At 37.8% G+C, this 24173-nt stretch overlaps 1 protein-coding gene across 2 annotated transcripts in view; it reads left to right on the top strand.

Annotated features, from left to right (window-relative positions):
• Nucleotides 1-21521, top strand: part of SLCO4C1 (solute carrier organic anion transporter family member 4C1) — a 100130-nt gene extending 78609 nt beyond the window's left edge. The window contains exons 9-13 of one of the 2 annotated variants that reach the window (XM_039545470.1): nucleotides 3495-3648; nucleotides 8662-8849; nucleotides 14232-14296; nucleotides 16798-16935; nucleotides 20115-21521. In XM_039545470.1, the coding sequence (XP_039401404.1) occupies nucleotides 3495-3648; nucleotides 8662-8849; nucleotides 14232-14296; nucleotides 16798-16935; nucleotides 20115-20239 (670 nt within the window). In that variant the 3' untranslated portion in view covers nucleotides 20240-21521. Of the gene's footprint in view, nucleotides 1-3494; nucleotides 3649-8661; nucleotides 8850-14231; nucleotides 14297-16797; nucleotides 16936-18290; nucleotides 20085-20114 lie in introns of those variants that run through there. The other variant, XM_039545471.1, reaches the window with a different exon arrangement.
• Nucleotides 21522-24173: the final 2652 nt, after the last annotated feature.

Raw genomic sequence — 24173 nt, 5'->3', positions numbered from 1 at the left:
GTGAGAATAAGAGCAAAACATTTTCGTGTGTCTTACATGGTTAAATGCAAAAACACAATAATGCAAATTTAAGGTTACACACTTAAGGCCATGGGCTAGGATTTTCAAAGGAGCTGAAGGGAGTTAGTTGCCCAGTTGCTAATGAAATTCAAAAGAGTTGGACACCCAACTCCATCTTACTGCATTGAAAATCACTGGCTTAAAAGCCATGAAGTGTCTTTTAGGGTTTTAAGGTTAAACAACCTTAAATTTCACACAACCTTGCTTCCTTGCACATATCACCATAGTATCTTAGTACCCCACAATATTTAATCCTCAACACCCTGTTAGGTAGAGAAGTCCTACTATCCCCATTTTACAGGTAGGAAACTGAGGCAGAGAGAGATTTGCCCAAGAACACACAGGAAGTCTGTGAAGGAGCAAGGGATTGAAGCTAGCTCTCCCAAGCCCCAGACTAGTGTCCTGTCCACTGCAAGGCTGTTCTAAAAACTCTAACTCACATGTTCTGACTTTTCGATTCCTAATTATAGAATCTTAATGCTGCATCAATTTACAGTAGATTTGAAGTTAATAGTTCTTTTGAATATTCATTTTTAAATCTTTTTATATTCACATAGATTTAAAGTAAAGAAAACCACTTCAGTGAGCCAACTTTAAACTTTTTCTTCAAACAAGGCATTTTGCTAGTCTTGCTAAGATCTAAAGTGAAGCCAACTTCAAGGAATATTAGTACAGAAGTTTTAAATTTTTGAACATCTAACATAAGAAACCTGGATTTGGAAAGTGCACACTTAACTATGGGAAGAGATTATACATGGAAAACTCTAGTCCAAAAGGAAAAGAGAATTTTCTTGAAAACTCTGAATGCATGAAACAGAACTATACTGCAAAATCTTTTGTATCCATAACTCTACAGTATCTTTGCACTAAAATAGTGAACTGCTGTGGACAACAGGTGCAGCTGAACCACTGCCGATGATGATTAGCAGCAGGTCTGTAAAAAGTCATGCTCTCTTCAGCATCATTTCAGCAACCGTGGTTGAATCCTGCATAGTTGTTGCAATGATGTTGAAGACTTCTTGTCTGTCTCAACCCTCACAGCTAAACTTATCAGCACCATTTCAGCTGCACTCTTTTCTGGTATCCATTGGCAACAGTTCATTTTTATGTTGTCAATCATGTTACCTGTCAGAGGTCTTGGTCTGACAAATGACATACAAAATGACTGGGAAAGAAAAGGGGATTTAATAAAATAGCACTTCTTCACAGGTTCTTTGGGAAACTTTAGAACAATACACAGCTAAATCTGTAGACATGGTAACTGGTAGAGATTCTATGAGCTTGTGGGAATTTAATCACATGACTGACACCCACTTTGAATGTGGTGTGGCTAAATCCCTAGGTACTGAACTGATGACTCATTCCTCTGAGAATCTCTCTTTGCAAGAATGTTTTGACTGATGCTTGAGTTAAAATTGAATATAGTCCCATGAAGTTGGGAAGTAGGTGGGTGTTTATTGTTTTGTTTGGAAATTTTGAAGGCAACCATCATAACAAACACTACCTCTTTGTAGAAAATAAAGATACTTTTATGCCCTTTGCCTTTGTATCAGTGTAGTACCAATCTTTCTGCACCTATTAATGCTGAAAATATTTCATTGTAAAATTTTTGAGTTAAGACACATAGAAACAATCCTTGACATGGTGCTGATATCATTTTGTGCTCTGATTCTCACCAAGAAAACTTAATTGGCAGTAGTGGTGATTTTGTACAGTTGAAATGTCAGAATGGTTCACTTGAGACCATGGATGGAACTAATGCATTATGCATTCTTGACTCTATTATGATAATATCTCAGGAGAAAAACCTGCCCCACCAACATCCCCTTCACCTCCTTGAGCTCTTGAAGAGAATGAATGTGGTGAAATCCCTGCTGTTCTGATGGCACGCTGGATGCCAGTCTCTGTTTTGCAAAACTACACATTCCCTATGAGGATTGTTAGGGTCAATCAGCTGGTTCCACCAGTCAAGATTCCCTGGAAAAGTAGTGGAGTAAAAGCTTCTCCCACTTGCTTCAGTTGCATTAGAGTCCATGTGCACCAAATAAACACAATAGTCTTTTCCCTATGTGCCTGGATTTGCTCTTTGATAGGAGCATTGCTAACTCAGTTTTCAGTATATTTTTGAAAAATTTAAGATGTCTGCAGAAAATTCTTTTTGTATAACTATAAAGAACAAAGACATGTTACCATTCAGTAAAATGACTGAATGCTTCTAGACATAGAACTTTGATGTAGCATTCCACATGCAGTTTGACTGCTGTGCATAATAACTTAGTTTTATAGCTAACTGAACAGTCACTGGCAGGAGAAGTGAATTTCCCTTTTAAAGATATTCATTTATATTTTTAAGAGCCTACTTCTAGGAGCACATAATAAAAATAGAAGTTTATAAACTGACCCAAATTTCTCCCAATTGAAATTGGAGGGTGTTTAAGTGATAGTTTACAATATAGCTTGATTTGTAAACTACTGACATTGCAGCATTCCCTAGTTTCAGTAGAACTAGCTGTGAAACAGCTTATAATGCAAAGTTGTTTAATGTGCTGTTACCCTCAGGAAATTCAAAATCATTGTCATCCTGTCCCATCCTTGTGCATTGGGGGAAAGTCTTTCTAATTTGCTTCTCATATAACTTTAACAGTTTAATGTTATAAGACTGTGCATGAAGTTTACTTCAGCTATAGATCTATAGTAACTTTGCCACTCTGGAGGTGAGAGGACTAAACCTAGAATATGCAGCTGTAGTACACAGGAGTTAAAGAACTCCTTTATCTGTGTTACCAATTCCCAGAGCAGCTGTGCAGCTCTGGGACAGAGCTTAGGTGTTGTCTTGCCACTATGCAATTAGCACATGTAGCCTTCTTGGTGTTTGAACAATCCAGATGTCATCTGGCTAAGGGACTAATGAAACAGCAGATATCTGAGAGATGGATCATGAGTCAGACTGAGTTAAAGGAATAAAATCAACATGATACTTGATCAATAAAAGCAGTTAAAATGGCTTATATTTTACAATATAATTTTCTACTTTATCTTTAAAATGTGTTTTTTCTCTTGTCTGTAGCTTTGTTAATGATCCAAAAAACAGCTAGGGAAGCTGAATATACAGAGTATATAATAAAAATCACTAGACAAGTGCTGTCAGATGCACTGAGTATACAAACTAGAATTTTTCCATTAATATTTCAGTATAGTAATTTTAGGTATTACAATAAGTATAAAAATTTCACAGAGAAGTGTGATCTTTACTTTGTAATTAGTTTGAATGTTATTATGGTAGTAATGTATGTTTGTGTAGAACTGTAGATTAGTGAGCATATGAGCATTCTATTACTGATTCGTGTTTCTCTATTCTCTATTGTAAATTATTCTTAAACTGAGTTAATGAAATATATTGTTTACTCATTGCCTGTCTAATCTTTACCTTACAGAACAGGCAAGTTACAGAACTTGACTGCACCATGTAATGCTAACTGCAACTGCTTACGCTCCTTTTATTACCCAGTTTGTGGCAGAGATGAAGTCCAGTATTTTTCTCCCTGTTTTGCAGGATGTACATCTTTTACTGTTCAAAAAAGGAAAAAGGTATTTTTTATGCTATGTCTTTAACAGGAAAAAAAATGCACAGTTTATTCTGTATCTTGTTTCTTAGGAAAATTTGTATGCCATTTTCAATTATTATTAAATGTAAGATAATTGTTTCCATTACAACAAAACAGTGAATCAACATTAGCTTTATAATACATAATTGTTAACTAAAATAAGAAAAAGAAAAGAAAACCCAAACAAAACCCCCTCTCTGAACCTAGAAGTGAATGAGGGGTCTAGTGTCTCATAGTTGTTACATGTCTGCAGTGTTTTGTTGCAAATGTAGTTCTCTCTGACAATTCCAGCATTGTACTCATTCCGTAAAACAATAGATGGACTAAACAGAAGATGCTACTATTGGTAATTTTTAGTGTCCAAAACAGCCAGTGGCTTTAAATCAACACCTGGATTTTGGGATTTACTTTTGTATCTAGACATTATTTAGAATTTTCTTTGCTGACTTGTCAGAAAATTATTATTATTATTATTATTATTATTATTGTCTCTGAATCAGGCTGTAAATGCCATCACTGAGAGATGAATTCCAGCACAGGATTACTTGATATTGACCCATATACCTTAATATAAATTACTGCTGTTTTAACAAACTTCATCCCTGTAATATAGTCCAATAAAATAAAATTGTGACCTTTGAACAGGATGGATTAATTTATCTGAAATTATCTAAACTCCTTTATTTGGGGCTCAGATGATGATAGGACTCAGATGCTTGGCTAAAAAATCATGTGCCTCCAGTCAGTGTTAAATTGATAAATGGATCCTTATCCATTATTATACAATAACGCCCCAAATGCATTATCAGTTCATGCAGGTTTGTTAGGATCAAAATAATTCCAAAAGCTGCTGTCTTTCTGTGCAAGGGTGCCAGAGCAGTCTGGGAAGGTTGGGGCAAAAACATTTTGCTTGTGCTGGAGTCTTAAGAGTAATTATTTTGGGATCCCCTAGAGAATAGCCTTTCAAATGTCAAGGTGAGATGAGAGGAAGGAACTTGGGATTTCAGCAGAGGTGGCATTAAAGTTATTTCCTTTAATAGGCAGTGTTGCAGAAGTGCTAGTGAGCAAGTTTACAGACATGCAAGTAGAGGAGAATTCGGAGGCAAGGATAATGCTATGGTTACAGCCAGAAAAGGTGGATTTTAGGGGAGAGGGAGTTGTGCTAGCGCATGCTGCTCTTGCTCCAAAGCAGTTCTGGTTCTGAGAGTTAAGTCCTGCTCTGATGAATTTCTTTCACTAAATTCATGCAGGACTTAGTTCTATAGGTGCATGCAGCTTGGGGAACAGGGAGAATACAGTGCTTCAGTACCAAAAGGATGCCTGCAGAAGATGGCAGCTACACTTAGCCATGTAGAAGTATAAGAACTGCACCACAAGAGAAGGAAGGAAGCTGCTGTGTGGAACTTTTAAGACCAATACATATGAAGACCTGCTCATGTTTGGTTTATAAAATCTGGTTGCTTCCTCCTGATCTGAAGCAGGTCATTCTTGTCCATGCTGTCCTGAATTGAGAAGTATCATCATCTTTCCATGTCCTCAGGCACAGTAAACTCTTAGATTCCCCTGCTGTGGAAAATGCTGAAAAATGCACAGTGGGAGAAGGCAGGCAGAATAGCAGCCAGTCAAGGTAAGCTAGAAGATGGCAAGAAAATGGCCTCTTTCATGGCTTTACCTACCACAGAGAGACCATGTAGAATCTGAGTAAAAAGGTAAATTAGACAGGAATTTGCACAGCCATACAACCTCATTATACACAGGGATCTGTGTGAGGTTGTGGCTATTCCTTGTTGAAGGAATATTAAGCTCTCTCTCTCTTTTTGTTTTTTTAGAAAGACTTTGAAAAAAAATCTGGAGGCTCTATTAAACTAAAATACATGTAAAAACACTCCATGTGTTCACTTGATTCTAAAAGCCTCTGATAGTTTACTGTTAATTACATCTCATTCTCCCATTACTTCATTAAACATTAGAATATGCTTACCAATGCAGGAAGGTTGATGTGGATAGTTATCTGACTTCAAAGTGAATGAGTTAATTGAGCCCATGTGAAAGTTAATCATATTACCTCTTTGATACCAGTTCAAGGTTATTTGATTCTCTTTTCAGGGTATTATGCCTGACTTGGAGTGCTGTCAGACATGAACAAAACAGTTTGTCATAGCATCACTAAAGTAGCAGTGTGGGATATATGTAATTCTTCTTAGTTAGGCAGTACTGGGACACATTGTCTTCATCTGTTTTTATGGTTTTTTTTTGCAGGGAGGTAGGAAGGAAGGTTGAAATCTTGTACCTCTTCCTGCAAATGGTGCTACTCCATTGGAGATAACAATGGTGTGTGTGCTAGCATAGGCAAAGGATGCTATTGTGATACTGACAGTCATCTAGCCCTGCTCACCAGTACCTTACATACAGTAGGGCTAACAATGATGAAGCTGCTCTAGTGGTAGTGGAAAGGTTGGCTAATGTAGTGATAACTTCTATAGTAGGGCAGTCTTCCAGCTTTTCATTTGATATTGTAGTAGTGATATACTCATTCTAGCTAATATTGGAAAGCTGCGTGAGTGTTTTTACTGGAGGGTATGCCTTCAAGTTATTATTTTTTACTTTTGTATAAAGCAAGTAGACAAGAACTGTCACGAGGGAAAAGAGCGTTATGTTTCTATTAAAGTTTATATGACAGATGAAGCACTTGTTAGACATGTTTGGCTGGAAAGGTTAATTCAAACTGCTCTTTGGGCCAGAGTAAGTGGCAAGCCTTGAGGCTGGAAGACCATGATGATGACAAGGCTGGATCTAATCTCATCTTCATAAAGTACAAATTTTCTTTTCTTTTCTATATCTGTTCTCCATTTTGTTCCAAAAGAAGAGTGTACAATTCTTTGTACATTATATGTTTTCTGTGTTTTAGAGTTATGCAGTTATCACAGTGTTTTATTATAATTTTCAAATTCTGTCAACTACTTCTTTCATCTCTAGGCTGCTGTAACTTAGGCTGGAGCAAATGCAGCTTGTGAGCCAGGAAGTCATAACTGTATCTTCTAGTAGCTCCACCCATTTCTGTGCCAAGGGCATCACTAATTCCCCTGCTTCCCTCAGATCCTTCAATTTTCGGGGAAGGATAGCTCAGTGGTTTGAGCATTGGCCTGCTAAACTCAGGGTTGTGAGTTCAATCCTTGAGGGGGCCATTTAGGGATCTGGGGCAAAAAATCTGTCTGGGGATTGGTCCTGCTTAGAGCAGGGGGTTGGACTAGATGACCTCCTCAGGTCCCTTCCAACCCTGATATTCTATTAATTTAGCTTGTATTTGCAATATAAACATATTTAAAACAAACACCACTCACCCCACCCTCCTCTGAAGGGGAAATGCCTTAATATAGTGTGTGCCAAACACAAGTGCCCAGTACCTTTGCTTCTGTATCTTACCTTTTCCTCACTATCCTGCCCCCCCCAACACACACACACTTTGTGTATTTAGATTGCAAGTTTTTCAGAGGCTTTGCCTTCCTTCGTTTAAGTCATACACTATGCCCAATAATAGTGCTTTATAAATAAGGTATAATACATGATTGACCTCACTGGAATGTACCAACAACCTTCTGAGGAATAGGAAGCTATATTAGAAAGAGCATTCTACAGTTTCTAGCCCTTTCCGTTGCTAATGAGTGGAGAATATGGAAGTCGAGACTGAGAAATATGAAAGTAATCCAGTGAGTATTGTACTTGAACAAGGACAAGATATTTAGATTAAGTTGAAACAGGACAAAAGCTGAATAGGCACAACAGGGGCAGGGTAGCCACTGCAATAATGCTGTCCTTCAAGTGCCATATGTGATATTATCATTATCTTTAAAATACAGCCTGGAGGTGCCAACTGAGATTAGTGTTTCATTGCCCTAGCCACTATATAAACAGATGATGAGACAGTTTTTGATTTACAGTCCAAACAGAAAATACAAATGAGAGGGAAGTTTTTGGCAGACCTGAGTCCCAGTGCAGTGCCTTAACTATAAAAGGCCATCCTTCTTCTCTAATCTACCTTTGGGAATTATATTAGTGGAAGTGGAGAGGTTTGACCAGAAATTTTATTGAAAATATTAATACTAAATCAGCCAATGCTGACAGAACAAGTGGATCTTTAGAATCTTGCTGGATAAAGTGTGTGTATGTGGGAAACCTTCCAGGTTATAGACAGACAATTGTAATTTAGGAATAAGGGTTTGTTAAGGCAACTGTTAATTTTATTAGCCTATGATGAAAAAGGGTTATTTAGAAATTAGAACTAGCACATGAAAGGTATCCAGACAAAAAAGCATTCATACTTTCAGAATTTTGAATAGCTTCATATTGCTAATTTGTAACAAGAGGGTATATTTATGGGAGTAGAGCACTGTCCTGTTTTGAGTTGTTTATTCTCAGGTTTACTTTTTTCTATAAAGTGCTTGAAACTATCCACTGACAAATTGAGGGGACACCAGCAGAATATTCAACTTTTCGTGTTCTCAGTTTACTTATTCTCACCCTGAGGTTATGTTTAGTGCAAAATGAAGTAATGCCTAATTAATAATAAAGGGGAAGATTTAAATTAAAATTCATCTAATAAATAATTAGTCTGGCAAAAAGGTTTAATGTCTAAATACAAAATATCCCAAACAGCGTTCAGGAGTAACTATTGTTTGGGTAATAGGAGACCTCTTGTGGTAGCTTGCCAGCCCAGGAGGAAAGCAAAGTAATAAGTGGAGGAGAGAGTTAGTCTTTACAGTTGGAGGCATGTAAGTGAGTATAGTTATTGTCAAAATTAGGTGGAATAACCAGGATAGTGTGGCTAAAAATATCACAGAATAAATTAAGGGTTCACTAAGTCAAGCACTGTCCTTGAAATAAGTAAGTATATGTTAATGTGTGGATGTCTGATCACTACTTAATCTCTATCAATTACTATAATTTACAATTTTACATATTTTGAAATAATACTGTTTGCTGTGTGCATTACTTGTAGACTTACCAAAAATGTTCCTGTATTGGGCTGCCAAAAAAATTACCTGACACAGAAGAGGTCCCTTTTGAGGCTCTGGCTGGGAAATGCCGAACACAATGCACATTCTTGCCTCTATTCCTGGGCTTTTTCTTTTTTGCTGTTGTTTTCACTTTTATGGCTGTTACTCCAACTACTGTGGCCATCCTCAGGTATTTGGTTTTTATACTTTTCAATAACATATTCCTGGCTTCACAGCAGAGTATAAACTTAGCATGGCATGCTTCCTTCCCCAGACCTGAAGAAGAGCTCTGTGTAGCTCAAAAGGTTGTACCTTCCACCAACAGAAGTTGAGCCAATAAAAGATATTACCTCACCTACACTGTCGCTCTCAGTGGCAAGGAATGTAACTATTCTGACAACTTGCAAAATAAATATTTTAAATAGTTTTTATTCTTTTTATACAGGATCAGCTCTATAATCAAAATGTGTAAGGAGGGCTTTGCACCTGTCTGCTACTCCCTAAACTCTAATAATCACCATGTAGTGTATAACCAATTTTAAGCAGGTTAAGCCCGTTGAACATTAGATGAAGAGATTACTGTCATCTGTAGATTATCTACTGTTTCACAACCACTTTTTCTCTTATAAAAATAGAAATCGTTTCCTTTCCACTTGGTGGCACTACTTGTAGCACAAGATTCCTTTTTAAAGAGGCAGATCACACTCTATCAATAAGAGAGAGGAAAGCTAGTCTGTTTATCCTTACACCATACATAATCTCATTTTTGATGAAGCAACTGGCTTTGCCTGCATCACTGAGACATGGTTCAGTGCCACCTCCAACCCTATCTTAACACAGCTAATCTTCTCATGTGTATGTTACAAGCCAAGACAGTATCCAGAATGCACCAGATAAGAGAAAGTGGAGTAACAATCCTGTTCCTCTCCAGCCTCTGATACTGAAGACATTCCATACCCAGAAACAAAAAGTGCATTCATGTGGTCTGTGAGGCAAAAGGACAAAAGGAATTTAGGAATTATATTGGTTTACAGACCTCCAGGTGAAAACTTCAACAACTTCCTGGATGAACTCTCTAATACATGGCCCAGGATGGTATTGGAATCCCCAGATTACTTGTCTTCTATTATCTCAACCTTCACATGGACAATCTCAATTATATGGTAGTACCTTGATCTCATGACCTATACAGAACCCATCAGATTCTTTCAGGTAGTCTCTGACCTATATATGTCACCATATGTGGTATGTATGTTGAATCCTGTCTTCCAGCTAGGACTGCATATTGGAGATATCACCAACATACCACTCTCCTGAGCTGATCATGACCTCTTCCAGGTAGAGATCAAAGCCTGCCTGCCTTCCTTTCTTCCCATCAGGATAGAGAGCAATCAAAACTGATTTGCCCCCAAAGACTCCTGAACTCCCTAAGTTTTCAAATCTCCTTAGAACAAGTAACACAAATACAAAGCCAAGGTGCTGATGAGTTGGTACAACAGTACGATCACCTGTTGTCCTTTACCATCAATGCTTTGGCCTCTCCTCCACCTTCCCACACTGACCAAGAAGAATACTCTGCTTCATAGGAGAACTACTGCCAGTGAAGTGCATAGGCGGAAAGTTAGAGTACCAGTGGTACAAAAGACACTCTGAATCCCTCTGCTAGCACACAAACTGTACCGAATATCACCACTGACATAAAGGAGGCAAAATGAACCTTCTCCTCTTCAATCAGCATGGCAGAACTGGGGCCAGAAGAACTATTTCTCATATTGAATCAGCTAATCAACCCAGATTGCATAACTCAGACACCAGACCAAAGTGGTTGATGCTTCGAACAGCTGCCAACATACTTCATTGATAAGATGGAGTGGAAGATGATGATATTCATGCTGTCCACCCTGTTAAGTGAGAAACCATGACTAATGTCATCAAATTGGTGACCAAACATTGATTGTCAATCTCCCAGTCAAAAGACCAACACAATACACCTACCGCTTCAGGGGCAATGTACTAGGCAGATTGAACCTGGGGTAGAGATCGGCCCATTGAATGTTGAAGGCCTTTTACAGTCCACGTGCAGCTTCCTGGAGAAAGCGCTGAAGATGATTAACACCAACATCCTTGCCCTCCAGGAGACCCATGTTGCAAATGAAGAAAAAGGTCCATTGCTATAACATTAACAGCTATAAACTTATAGCCAGCAATTACCACCCAAAATATGGGTTGGCAATCTACATAAATTAGGAGATCAATGAATATTTGGTCCTACCTCCTACAGAGTACAAAGAAACAACTAGAATCTGTGTGTACATTGGCAAGCTTACTGTCCCTAACATGAGTACTTGTGGCACCTTAGAGACTAACAAATTTATTTCAGGATAAGCTTTCATGAGCTACAGCTCACTTCTTCGGGTTGAAGTGTTCTCCGACTGGTTTTTGAATGTTATGATTCCTGATGTCAGATTTATGTCCATTTATTCTTTTGCATAGAGACTGTCCGGCTTGGCCAATGTACATGGGAAAACACTTCAACCTCTCTAACCACTCAGTGACCGACCTGAAGGTGGCAATTTTGCAACAAAAAAACTTCAAAAACAGACTCCAAAGAGAAACTGCTGAACTCAAATTAATATGCTAATTAGATACAATTAACTTAGGTTTAAACAGAGACTGGGAATGGTTGGGTCATTACACTAATTGAATCTATTTCCCTACGTTAAGTTCTCCTCACACCTTCTATGGGTCATCTCAATTATCACTTCAAAAGTTTTTTTTCTCCTGCTGATGATAGCTCATCTCAATTGATTAGACTCTTCCTGTTGGTATGCATACTTCCACCTTTTCATGTTCTCTGTATGTATAAATATCTCCTGTCTGTGTGTTCCATTCTATGCATCCGAAGAAGTGAGCTGCAGCTCACGAAAGCTTATGCTGAAATAAATGTGTTAGTCTCTAAGGTGCCACAAGTACTCCTGTTCTTTTTGCGGATACAGACTAACATGGCTGCTACTCTGAAACCTGTCCTTAACATATATACATCAGCTCTGCCAACTGCACAGGATCTATGCAGCAAACAAAGCAAGCAAAGAACTGACACACTGGGCATTGGCAAATGATATGCTCCACCTTTTTGATGCGAGATAGTATTCTCTTTCCACTCTGCAAGATGGGGCAGAGAATACTGCCCTGCCCTGATGTTCATCTCTAAAGATGATCCATGCCCCCAAAGCTGAAGACTTTTGACCATTTTACTATGCACCTAATCACCCCTGCAAAGAAGAATAACTCCCATGGACACAGGTCATTATACACTAATGTTTCTCACCAACTGGTCCATGGATTGGTGCTGGTCCCCGAGATGACCCTGATATAGTTTAGGAAGTCAGCAAGCTAGTTCCTGGTATCAAAAAGGCTGAGAAACACTTTCATACACTCCTTGCTGGACTGCAGAGATCCAAGATCTCTTCTGCAACTGTGATGAGTGTAGGGACCTAGAAATTAGAAAATCTCTTCTGGTATTACTGGATGTAGCAAGATGGAAACTGTGGCTCAAGCAGACATGCCTGGAATCTGCTGACACCCCTAAGGGGTGCAAATCCCACACATGTCACTAGGTCGCAGTTGAAAGTCAATGCCATTGCTGCTAAACTTTTGTGGACATCAAAACAGCCAGTGGATAAACAGTATCGCAGACAACTCTGGCATCAACTATAGCAGGTGTTGTTCACATGTGCTTCACTGTCCCAGTGGTCTGGACTATTCACAAGTAAGGAGATTGATCCAGTCATTTCAACCATGAAACTGGGAAAAGCAGTGGGAAAAGATGGCATCTGCCACAAGTTCCTATGTAACCTGAGTTCAGTGGCATGGAATTGGCTGATGCAGCATTTCACCAACATCCTAGAGACAGGTGAAATTTGCTGCTTGTGGAGAGAAGCACTCCTAAAGCCTGGAAAATCTGCAGATGACCCTTCTAGTTATAGGCCAATTTCCCTCTTGAGCACCAGCTACAAGGTGATGGAGCATATGATTTTGAACTAAACTGGGCCCATATTTCAAAGCCTTCCTCTTTTGAGAAATCCTCCCACCATAAGTAACACTCACAATTTGAACATCCCTCTTGTTCCCAAATCCCTGCCATACACACATTCTTCCTCCCTTACTCCAAGCAGACTCCCGATCCCATAAAAGGAGATGTGCTAAAGACTCCTAGAAATCTTCTGAGGATTTTGCTGTTGCTATTGATTTTTATGTTGAAGGTGCTCTGATTCTGATGATGATGAGTGGCAGTATAAAATTCTAAGAAAGGCAGGCGCATGTTAACCACAACTTGGTTGTCTTGCCAGTGTCTGAAACTCAGATGGTCTTTGATCCTGAACACACTCTGCTAGAGACTCACTAGATTCCAAATTAATATGTAGACCTATAAATGTGTGGGGCTTACCTTCCCATTGAAATGAGACTTCATTAATACCATGTTAAAGCAGCTGTTCACCCATGCAGAGCTACAATATGGATGTTAATAAGTGTCATAACATTCAGAGCATGATAATTGCATCCCTGTTATACAACTTGTAAAGTCTCATGGCCAAATTTAGAAACAGTGCATTAACATTTTTACTATTTAAAGCTTACAAGTTACTTGAAAAGCACATCAATTTATAGAATAACTTTATATACCAGAAAAAGTACTATTGTAAAACTAAGATAGTGGTTTAACATACTGCACTGTACTGTATTATCATGCTTCATTGCACTGACCTTCTGTTCTTGGTGCTCCAGCGTGAGTCCACATGGGAGTTGCATTGACAATTCGATTGAGTTAGTCTGGAGGCAGAGAAAGAGCAGCTATGTTTGGATTGGGGAGGATAAGGGGAAAGCAATATTTTGTGTTTGTGTCATCATACTTCTCAAAAATTACTTGAGATTGCTCAAAGCCTATCCCTTTCAATTATCAGTAGCATAGATTTTACTGGGATGCTGGACTGTTAGCAGTAAGGTTCAACCAAAATCGTTTATTTATTATGCTTGCTGCTGCTTGTTGTATTGCCTTATGTAATGCAATATGCTGATGCAAGACAAAAATCTACAAATAAGTGCAAGATCTACTGATTATACATTTGGTCCAAAGCATTAAAAAAACCCATCTCTACTATGTACTTAAGCATAGTCCCCTGCCACATCTCCACTTCATAATGATTAACCAAGACATAAGTAATGTGCGTGATCTAGAACTGAATCCCTTGCTTTGAATATCTTGTGAAAACACATTGGGAAAAAGACTATGATGATTTCTCCTGCCAAAGCTGTCTGTGCTTTATTGCAGAAAAGTAGTATAGTATATAATGCATAATGATATATTATGGAAGTTGATTTTTGTCTCTTTTGTGAAGTAAATTCCATTTAAAGTTTTTAGGTTGCTTTGACTCCATATACAGACCAAAGTATTAACAGATAATGTAATTTTTCAAAAGCCCAAGTGTAACTTACCAAAAAAACAAGATGAAAAACATCAGTTTAAGTTAAATTTACATTTGATAAAACCCTTAAACTGCAATTTTGTTTGCAGGTGTGTGCCAGATAAACAGCGTTCATTTGCTCTGGGAGTGCAGTCAGTATTTCTACGATTAGTAGGTATGACATTTATTATCTTTTGCTTAAATACCTGTCCCAGCATAAAATGTCTAATTGGAAGACTTCCTTTTCAAATACCCAGACCGACTAATTTTAAAGAAAATGTGTATGAATGAATTTGCTGCAGTCTCTCTGTCTGAAAGATTAGGCCAAACTGAATCTCGAAATAGCTTCGAATTCATCATAGGAATTCAAATGTGGTACTTTACTTATTTTTTAGCATTAATGCTGTCTTCTCTATAAATAGTTGTGCAAAGAGGCTAAATGGGTATGCCAAAGGAAACAAATCCCAACTGCAGAAGAATAATGTTTAAACTTGCATCCTCTTAACAAAAGCAACCCCCCTCCTCCCAAAAAAATGCAATTCCATTCTTTGAAAACTTTCAGGACTTTTAAGACTCCACCAATCAAAAATTCTGTGGTTCTGTAACACTTCACTTGATGATATTGAGTTCCTTTAGCCACATTTTTATTATATAATTTAACACTGATGAAAATGACAGCACTTTAGATGTTACAAGTAAAATGGTAAAGAATATATGAAACCTGCTGCAGTGTTTTGTGTCCTTACTTTTAATGGGTACATATATACATTTTAGAAGGCTGGCGGACAGATAATCTGCATAATTTAGTCATTCATTTCCAAACCCCTTTTAAATGGTTTGTGCTGTCTTTCTATTTTCTTTATTAAATTATTTTTTTGGGGTAACTGATGTGGATGCAGAAACAGTGAGACACGCATGCCAGAGTATGGTTAAATGTGAAGGACGCAACATTTAAAAACTATTACACAGCAAAGAACTTCTCCAAGTACTAGCAAGGCCATTCCAGTATGGAAGTTAACTAATGGCCTCAAGTTCTACAAACCTGAGGGTGGGTATGAGCGCATTGCTCCCCTACACTCCAGGCTTGCATGGGGACCCTGGCAGGAAGCTAATGTCCCAACCCATTTACCTCATCCACACTGGAGGTAGGAGAGATAACATGAGGGGAGCCCTACCCTGCACAAGACATGGAGCCATAGTCTCTTACCATGCGATGTTGTACTCAGGGCCTGTTGTAATAATTGAGCCTACAAATTTACCTTAATTATATGTTCAATTGTAAAAAGTAAGTGAAAGTTCATAAAGTGTCGCAGCCTTTCAAATTAATATTGATGGGAAAAGTTGCAAAAGGGAAATGGAAAAAATAAATTAGTGCAAACAAAAAGACCTAGTAATATAATTCAAGGACTGTGTTAAAATCATGCCAAGTAAACAAGACAATGTGGGACTGGGAATTAATGAACCAAAAATTGGAAACTAGTTCTAATTGATGGATAAAATAATGAGGGACTGGACTATTCCACCCACCACTCTTTTTTGGAGTCCTTTAAAAAAAAGAGAGAGAGATTCTAGAGAGAAAAACTGGCTACTCGAGCAAGCTTCATCATCAGGCTGCCACCCCCAATGTCTCCTAGGATCCAGGGCCTTCATCATTCTGGTCCCAAGACATGTCCTGACCAGACTAGCCCCTTCCAAAACACCCTCCAGATCACATCACTACTGCTACCAGCACTAGCTAAAGGCTAAATAGTACCTAGAATAAGACAAAATAAGAATTTAACAGCCACAACAGCTCCAGCCCAGATCAGCTAACTTTTCTTTTCCCCCCCATCCTCCCAAAAAGACAGTTATTATTATCTCTAATACCATCTAACTTATTAGCCAAGGAAGTTTTTTCCCCCCAAAAAATCTGTGCCTCTCAGAGAATAGGGGAGTGAAAAGATGTGGTAGAACTGAGATGGCTGGTAAAAATAGCACCAAGGAATTGAGAGCTTTTCCCTTCTTAGCCAACAGATAACTGTTTACTAAGCTGCATTTCTTAAGATCAGTACACCAGGTCCTTTGGAACTGGAGTGACAGTGCATGTGTGACACAGTGTTCAGTTATATATTGTACTGTTTGTCATCACTTAGGAAAATCTATTCCAAAATCCCTGTCCATGTCTATCATGTTTAAGGGGATAGCTTATGTTTTTACATGAGCACTGTCAGGATTTATTATATAATTTAAATACTAATTTACATAATGACTGAAATACCTGAAAGGGCTTAAAAATTGTACATATTGGATCCCTAACGTATAGCCACCTCTTGGGTAGGAGGTGACAACAAATGAGCACACAATACTGCAATGGGAAAGAGAGTAAATATTGATCCAGGACACTAGGGCAAACTCCCGTTCCTATAAAAAGTACTATAGTATCTTTAGCGTTCACACGGAGCGGATGGTACCTTAGTTTTTAAAGTATTCTTTGCAAGAACGTACAGCAAGTTGCATGGTCCTCTATCTCAGAAGGACAAAGGGCTAAAATAAGATGATGAGATTTGAATGTCTGGTTCTATAATCTAGCTACACAAAACTTGATGCTTCAATCACCAACCTGGCCTCCACTCTATGAATTCTGTTGATTCAGTTAAGACTTTTTCAATTATCTTTGTACACTTGTATCTCTTCTAGGCACTATTCCTGGACCAATTTTGTTTGGTGTGGCAATAGACAGTACTTGTACTCTGTGGGATATTAATAAATGTGACATTAAAGGAGCCTGCTGGGTCTACGACAACTCAAAAATGGCCTACATGCTGATTGGTATAAGTAAGTGACTGCATATTTGATATGTACATAACACAAATGAGTGTTAAAATCTTTAATAGCAAAAGGCATAGCTATTTTGAATTTCACTGCCAGGTGACAATTGAGGAGTAAGAAAATAGCCTAATAAGACTAGGTAATAAGTTTACATAGAACTCAGCACTTTGCAAAGAGATAAGACAAGTTCCCTCTTCTGAAGGAACTACTATTTACATAAGACATGACAGTCAAAAACCAGGCAAGACACAGGTCCACAGTTTGGTAGAAAGGCTGTGGGGACTCTTGACAATTGAAAGAAACAAGGAGGGATTGTTTGAAGAGTTAGGTATTTAAATATAACCTAAAATGTTTTTTTTTCCTTAGGTGGCTTGTGCCCTTTATAGCTTCCTTATAGATGAACAAGAGCCTGAAATATAGTGGGATTTGTGTGGTTGCCCTCCACCTTCCCCCCCCCCCTGTTTTTTGAGGCAGGAGGGGAGTTCCTCTTGCTGACTTCCCTAGTGTGGCTGGAAGATTATTAGAGGTCTCACATAAATATTGACATTTTCTCACCCTGTAGTTATAATTAAACTTTGAACAAATACATATTTTCTCCCCAGTGTTAGTTTAGCATTGCAGTTGAATGAGAGTTCCAAAGAAGAACAAAAATAGACCTTCAAAGATTCTGACTAAAAATTAATGAGTTTTTCATCTGATTTTTTAAAGGTACTCAGGTACCTTTTGACTTCAAAGATAGACGCAAGTGACCATCCCCTTTGGCAATGAGGCTACCTATTTAGATGTTTAAGTTTAGCTACCAATGTTTGAAAATTAAACAAACAACCCCCCAAACAAACAAAAAACAAACAAATCCTCCCCACCAGCTTTAACAAATACCTTTTAAGCATTATCTTTTTAAGCTATTGATTTTATTTAGGAAGTTTATCAAGTTTACAAATCCATGCCATATAAATAACAAAAACAAAACAATAATTACAACAGCTAGGTCTTGTCTTTATAATGTCTATTTAAACATCAGATCTTTCTATTTAACAAGGTATTGCCATCATTATGACATTTAGATCAGGCATATCTATCAAGTGTTAAGTAAAAAAAAAAAGGGTATGTGGGTTTTTTGAGGCAGGTGAATATACTTTGAATAGTGAATAAAAAGTAACCAAATATCTAAGTATCTATCAGTTCTCTGCTATTTTGCTGGGTATATGACTAGTGTGTTAATGTATGTGTTTCCGTGACTTCCACCTCCCATTTTTTTAAACCATTCCTCTATGGTTTGGCTGTTTTTCTTTTCCAATAAGATGCTACCAATAGCCAACCAGCTACCAACAGATGACAGAATAATTTTTCATTTCTTCTAGTGTGACCATTCCCACAGATCATTTGGTAATAAATATCCAACGTTTGATATTTGATTACGGATTGTATACCAGGACTCTCCAATGAATGGACATGCCCACCATAGATGCATAAAATCTCTTTCGCCACAATTTCTTAGACATTTATCCCCATTCAGTCTATCTATATTTTTTAACCTGACTGGTGTGAGGTACCATTGAAACAGTATCTTAAAGACAATTTTTTTATTGTGCTACAAACTGAGGTTGCTGGTCCTCTTTTCCAGATCAAACCTCATTCCTTTGGGATAATTTCCCTATCCAGGTGCTTTTTTCCAATGTGTCATATATGGACTTTTTTTTTGTTAGAAAAGTTGTCTGCAAAGGTTAATATAAATTAATTTTTGTTTTTTCCCTAATTGATCAGTTGCCATTGCTTCTAAAGTTAGCTTTCTGTATAAAACAGGTTTTCTAAAAAGTAGAGAAACATAAAGCCTGACTTGACAGTAATGATACCAGGGGAGAGTGGGCCAGTTTAAGTTAGTTTTGATCTCCAAACAAGTTAGAAAGTTCCTCTACTGAATAGCTGGCCAACTTTGTGTGACCCATAGCTCTCCTAATATTTGAAGCTCTCTGCTTCATGATTTGGACTGAGATCTGGATTACATTGTACATCAGGAGGAGTGAGGAAAGAAAAAGAACACAGACTCAATAGTTTTCCCTTTGCACATCACCTTTAAGGAGGGAATTGAGGAAGGATATAGAGGACTTTTGATGAATGAGGACATGAAGCTAAGAATTGGACAACAGGGTGAGCAGGAAGTCAAAAGAACTGTGAAGAGTGTACTTGAGAGGAGGATGTGTATTCAGGAAGATTATTCAGAACATCTTAAGTGAGGATGAGGAGTTTCAGCACAGTGCAGCAGGTGACAGGAAGCCAATGAATGGACATAATCTGGGGCACTGTAGGTAAAGCAAAAAGGGAAGATTATTTTATTGTCTTGAACAGCCCGGAGTGGAGGAGAAGAACAGAATTCTAATGAGTATTATAGTTCTCACAGCAAGTGAGAACCAGAGGGCAGATGAGGGACCTGATCCAAAGCTCCTGGAAGTCAATGGAAAGACTCCTGTTGTTTTTAGGGGACTTTTGATTAGCTTTATGGATAAGCATGCTTTCTGCCATTAATGGGTACCATAGTATGGAGCTAAAGTATTGAGCCAAGTTTACACTAAGACTTTCAACTTAGAAGTAAATATTTTTAGTTCTTTGCTTTATACCTTTGTGGCACTCTTACGAACTATGGGGTCACATATTTATAGCTTCTGTGGGCCAAACTCATTGCACTCATCAAGAGATCATTACATCCCTGCATTTCCCCTTACATTCCTCTGTGTCAGAGGCTTTGTATGCCACTCAACCCCCCTTATTATTTGTTTGGGAGATAAGTCATTCAAGTGTCAACATGTTAAACTCTATTGGGAGGATGAACCGTGATGAGACAGGTATTATAGGAATTAATGGGTGCTGTGGACCAGGTGTTTGATCTGTAGACAGTTGCAGAGGTGTTTGAAGCTGGGGCTGTGCTAAACAGATGACAGGATCTCCATATGTCCCCCCATTTTCCCCCTTTTGGTTGTCTGATTTACCCCCCAAATCAATAGTTTTGTCATAGATGTCTAGATAATTTTGAAATTGATCAAATGGGATGTTTAAAAGTTATGGCATGACAGACAGAGAGATGCCATCAAGTTGAATGTAAGGCTTTCACAAGCTCTGTCAATTAACTAACTATATGTATTGACAGTTGATCTTCAACAATAAACAAGTTCACTTTTCTTCATATAAAGGTGCAGCTTGTAAAGTCATCACTATCATTTTTATTGTCACTGCATTTTGCTTATATAAACCGCCACCGGACGATTCTGCAACTTTGCAAAAGGATGCTGAAATGGTGTCTGCTGTTCACATGTAAAACTGTTATGAGAAAACCAGGAACTTTAAAAGAAACCAAGAAGAATATACACAGCTACTGAAAGATAAGCTGTGTGACAGCTTTAAGTGCAGCATTATCTGAACATGATTTAGTTCTTAAACAGCTTAAAATGATTTTAAATATTTGTGGATATTTTGTGTAACATTAATTCAAACTCAGGAAATTTTATATTTCAACAGTGTACCTTTAAATATCACAGGAAAGAAATTGGGTTATTAACACTTTTATTTTTAACTTTCCGTATACCCAATCAAAAATACTGTAAATATAGGAAATGTCTTATAATTCATTGAGTTAAGCAAATTGCAATATTATCAGTAGAACACAAGAAGGATGAAATAAAAGCTGAACTGGAATACCCCAAAAAAGCATGAATAAACATGAATAATTGTTACTGCCTATAAAGGCAACATTACACCCTAAGAAGACAGACTTTAGGACAACAAAATAGTAAATGGGTGTATTAAAGGGAGCTGTCAATGTTTACTTTAAACTGGCAGGAATAACTTGTATCAATGTTTTGGGCTACTAAATAACATTTAAGATTTGATTGATGTAAATTTATTTATACCATAGTTTCTTGAGTAGGAAGAAATAGAAAAAAACAAGCACTTCTGTTTTCTCAATCTATTTTGAATAAGTTAGGTTAAAAGTTTAAATTGTGATAACTTTTTGTAATCTTAAATATATTTGTAGGAAAAGAAAGTAAAGAGTAGTTTTCTTTATAGGAAAACTAACAAACTTATAAATAATAAATGTTTGTTCAACTGGGTGCCTTAGCATTTGAATTCGGACAATATCCAAAAGGATGATGTCATATATTCTTGTTATATATTTTTTAGAAAGCTTCATTTCTCATGATATACACTCTGGAATTTTGAAAATAAAATCTCTTTTCTTAAAATGTTTTACTTGTTAGATGTGTGCTAGCTCATTATTTTGAGGTTACTCCTAAGTGCTTCTGCACTAATGATTTTCTAAAAAAGGGATTTAATTATGTTTGCTGAATACAAATACACAATGAAAGACTATGCAAACACATTGATAGAAAAAAGTACATCCAGTTGGGACCTTGCAACCTTGAGTAAATCTTTAAAATAATAGGGTGTGTATCTGTAGAAAACTTAAAATAAGGTGTACATGTCTTAGTAAACACTATTTTTTAGCATTAAACATTTTATTACATGAAAATCTATTTGATTTAAATATTGTTTACTATGGTGAAATAAATCTATTTTTAAATCTGGTATATAATGCTGTTTTTGTTTTTAATGTATATGAGATGTTATTTGCTTTGTGGGTTGGCTTCAAAGTTTCTGCTTAACTTTGAAGTACCAATAATGAATTACATCTTCACCTTCTACCTAACCCATTTGTGTCTGTGTGCATTCTGTGTCTTGGTACTCTGATGGGTACACTGACTGAGCCTTTGGGATTCAGAAGAGGAACCTTTTGTGTCATCAGCCCCTGCCACCCTGTGCTGGATCCTGGGGAAAGAAACCCACTTACCCTTTCTTATAGGCCTTTATCAAGGACCACTCATTGCACTCATGAAGAGATCCCCTGGGTTTAGCTGTCCTTTCCACTTTGATCTTGGCTTTCCTGGCCAGGCTCTCTTTACACTGACCCACTTACATAGTTACAGCTCCACACTTCTCGAGGTGACTGTAAAGTTAGCACTCAAATGCTAAGACCTCCTGTTCTGTGTGTTTTTGTGAGGCGGGGAGGGAAGGATGATCCATTGTTTGAGCTGATTCATTCTTTTATGTCTTGCTGTAACTCCCATCTACCCTTTCCCCATTTTTTCCACTGTGATTTTATGTGTTGTATCTAAATGTAGATTGTAAATTCTTTGGATTACCCTATGTCTTGCTATCTGTGCTACAAGTCACCTAGCATACATTTTAGATGAATGAACATGAAATTTCAATTTTAACACATCACAGATCTTACTAAGCGTCCCCTCCTGGTAACTCACTAGAATTGCTATGAAGGGAATGCAAACCTCTGTGCTCTGGACCCCAGGGTGTTTCAAGCTCCTGGTGCCTGAACAGAGTCCAGGCACTGCCCTAATTTCAGGGACCCTCGGCACATACTCATGGCATAGACCTTTTTTCTGGCACCCCCATCCTCCAAGTGTTGGAGCCTGCTGTCAAACTGCGCAGCCCCACTGGGCGCAGTGCTAACCCTTCAGATTCCCCAGTACACAAACACACCCCTCTCCCAGAACACTGTCCCAAAAGTGTGAGACTTCTGGCTTACAGTTTAGCTCCCTGAAGCATGCAGTAGTTCTGAAGCAACCAACACCCATGCACTTTTCCCATCTGTTGTATTTAATCATGTAAAGCACAGGAAATTAAAGATTACACAAAGCTATACAAAACATCCTAAGTATAAAGGTCCTCACCAGCTCACCCTTCACTTGGGAGTCCTTGGGGGAACCCTCTGTATTCTATTAGCCAGGCAGGCAGAGTCCTCCACCCCCTTTCCTACCCTGCTACTGCAGCAACCTCCCTCATCATAATCTGGTGCAAAAGACTCTCTTCCTCAGTTCCTCCCTATGAGTCCCTTTATAGAGTCTGCTGGGGTCACCTGCTTCATTTCTTCCGCTCTAGGTAACTTTCCATTACTCCTCTCCCCACCTTCAGACAAGAGGAGAAAGTGTCTTCTCCCATCTAGACTGAACCCATTGTCCCCAGGTGTTATACTTTGAATGGAGAGAGGGTCAATAAGTACTGTTCACTCATCCTTGTCTATGGCCTGGCAGAGACATGACACAACCCTGCAAATGCATGGTGGATCTACATACATATATGCTTTCCATGACAGTAATTTCATGATTCAGTTTAATCACAACATCCACAATTTTGAAGTGTTACAGCCAGAACTTCCTAATCATACCATATGTCATATCGCAATTGACACACTTTTTTGGCTTGTAAAAGCTGCTTGAGGTATAGTGCATTTTGTTAAACTGGTTTGATTCCTGAGAAAGGTGAAATCTGCTAAAAACTACTACTTTTTTTTGGTATCTGGAACTCTCAAAGGCCCGTAATTTTTGATATATGGGTTTTTGACATAAGATTGATTAATAAAATAAAAATCTATACTATCTGTAGATATATTTTTGGTTTTAGGGACTCTCAAAAATTGTCCAAAATTTGCTTAAAAAATCTGTGATTATAATTTCTCCAAGCTGATATCTTAAAATTCTGCACAGACCGTCTGAAATAGTTCTTGATGCATATAGTATTTTCCGGTGAAGTAAGCACTGTCTTGTTTTTCCTTTCCCTAAAGCAGAAAATAAATTTGTACTTCACAGTGTACAATTCTGCATTCTTAGCTCAAGAAAAAACCTCATTACAATCAGTGGAGATTTTACCTGTTATGGGTCCTTATCACTTAAAAAAACCCTTTCAGTTTTGCAAAAGCCAATCTGAACTGTTTTGTAGAATAGATAGAACTTAATCTATTGCAGAAATGCAAGTTGTTATCTGCTGAAATTACTTATCATTGTGGACACCAGCTGGATATTTTTTTAAATATTATGTTCCATTTTTATGGTGTTTGTTTGGCATCCAAAGTGACACTTGAAAGGACAGTAAAACTGAGAAATAAACTTGGAAGTACTTGTAAAGTCTCTTGTTCAATTTGTGGGATAGGGCACCACCATCAGGAATTTTAAATGGTTGTGATATCTACAGAATGGGAAAAAATTCTTACATTTTAATTATTTGCGAAAAAAATCAAACAGAAAAAGCCCACACAATACAAAGTTCTGTAGCATTGTACCTTGGAAAGTGGTCTTCTGACTCAGACCTCTGAATACACACAAGTAGAAATTTAGCTGTGTTGGCTCTTCAGAGCTAATGGAAATGCTAGCTACTCCTGCTTCAGTTGCAGTAAACAGTCA

This window comes from Mauremys reevesii, linkage group 6, assembly GCF_016161935.1.
Source record: "Mauremys reevesii isolate NIE-2019 linkage group 6, ASM1616193v1, whole genome shotgun sequence".
In the NCBI taxonomy this organism is placed as follows: Eukaryota; Metazoa; Chordata; order Testudines; family Geoemydidae; genus Mauremys; species Mauremys reevesii.
Note: the sequence above shows the minus strand (reverse complement) of the source record. Positions and strands in the feature narration are given on the sequence as shown.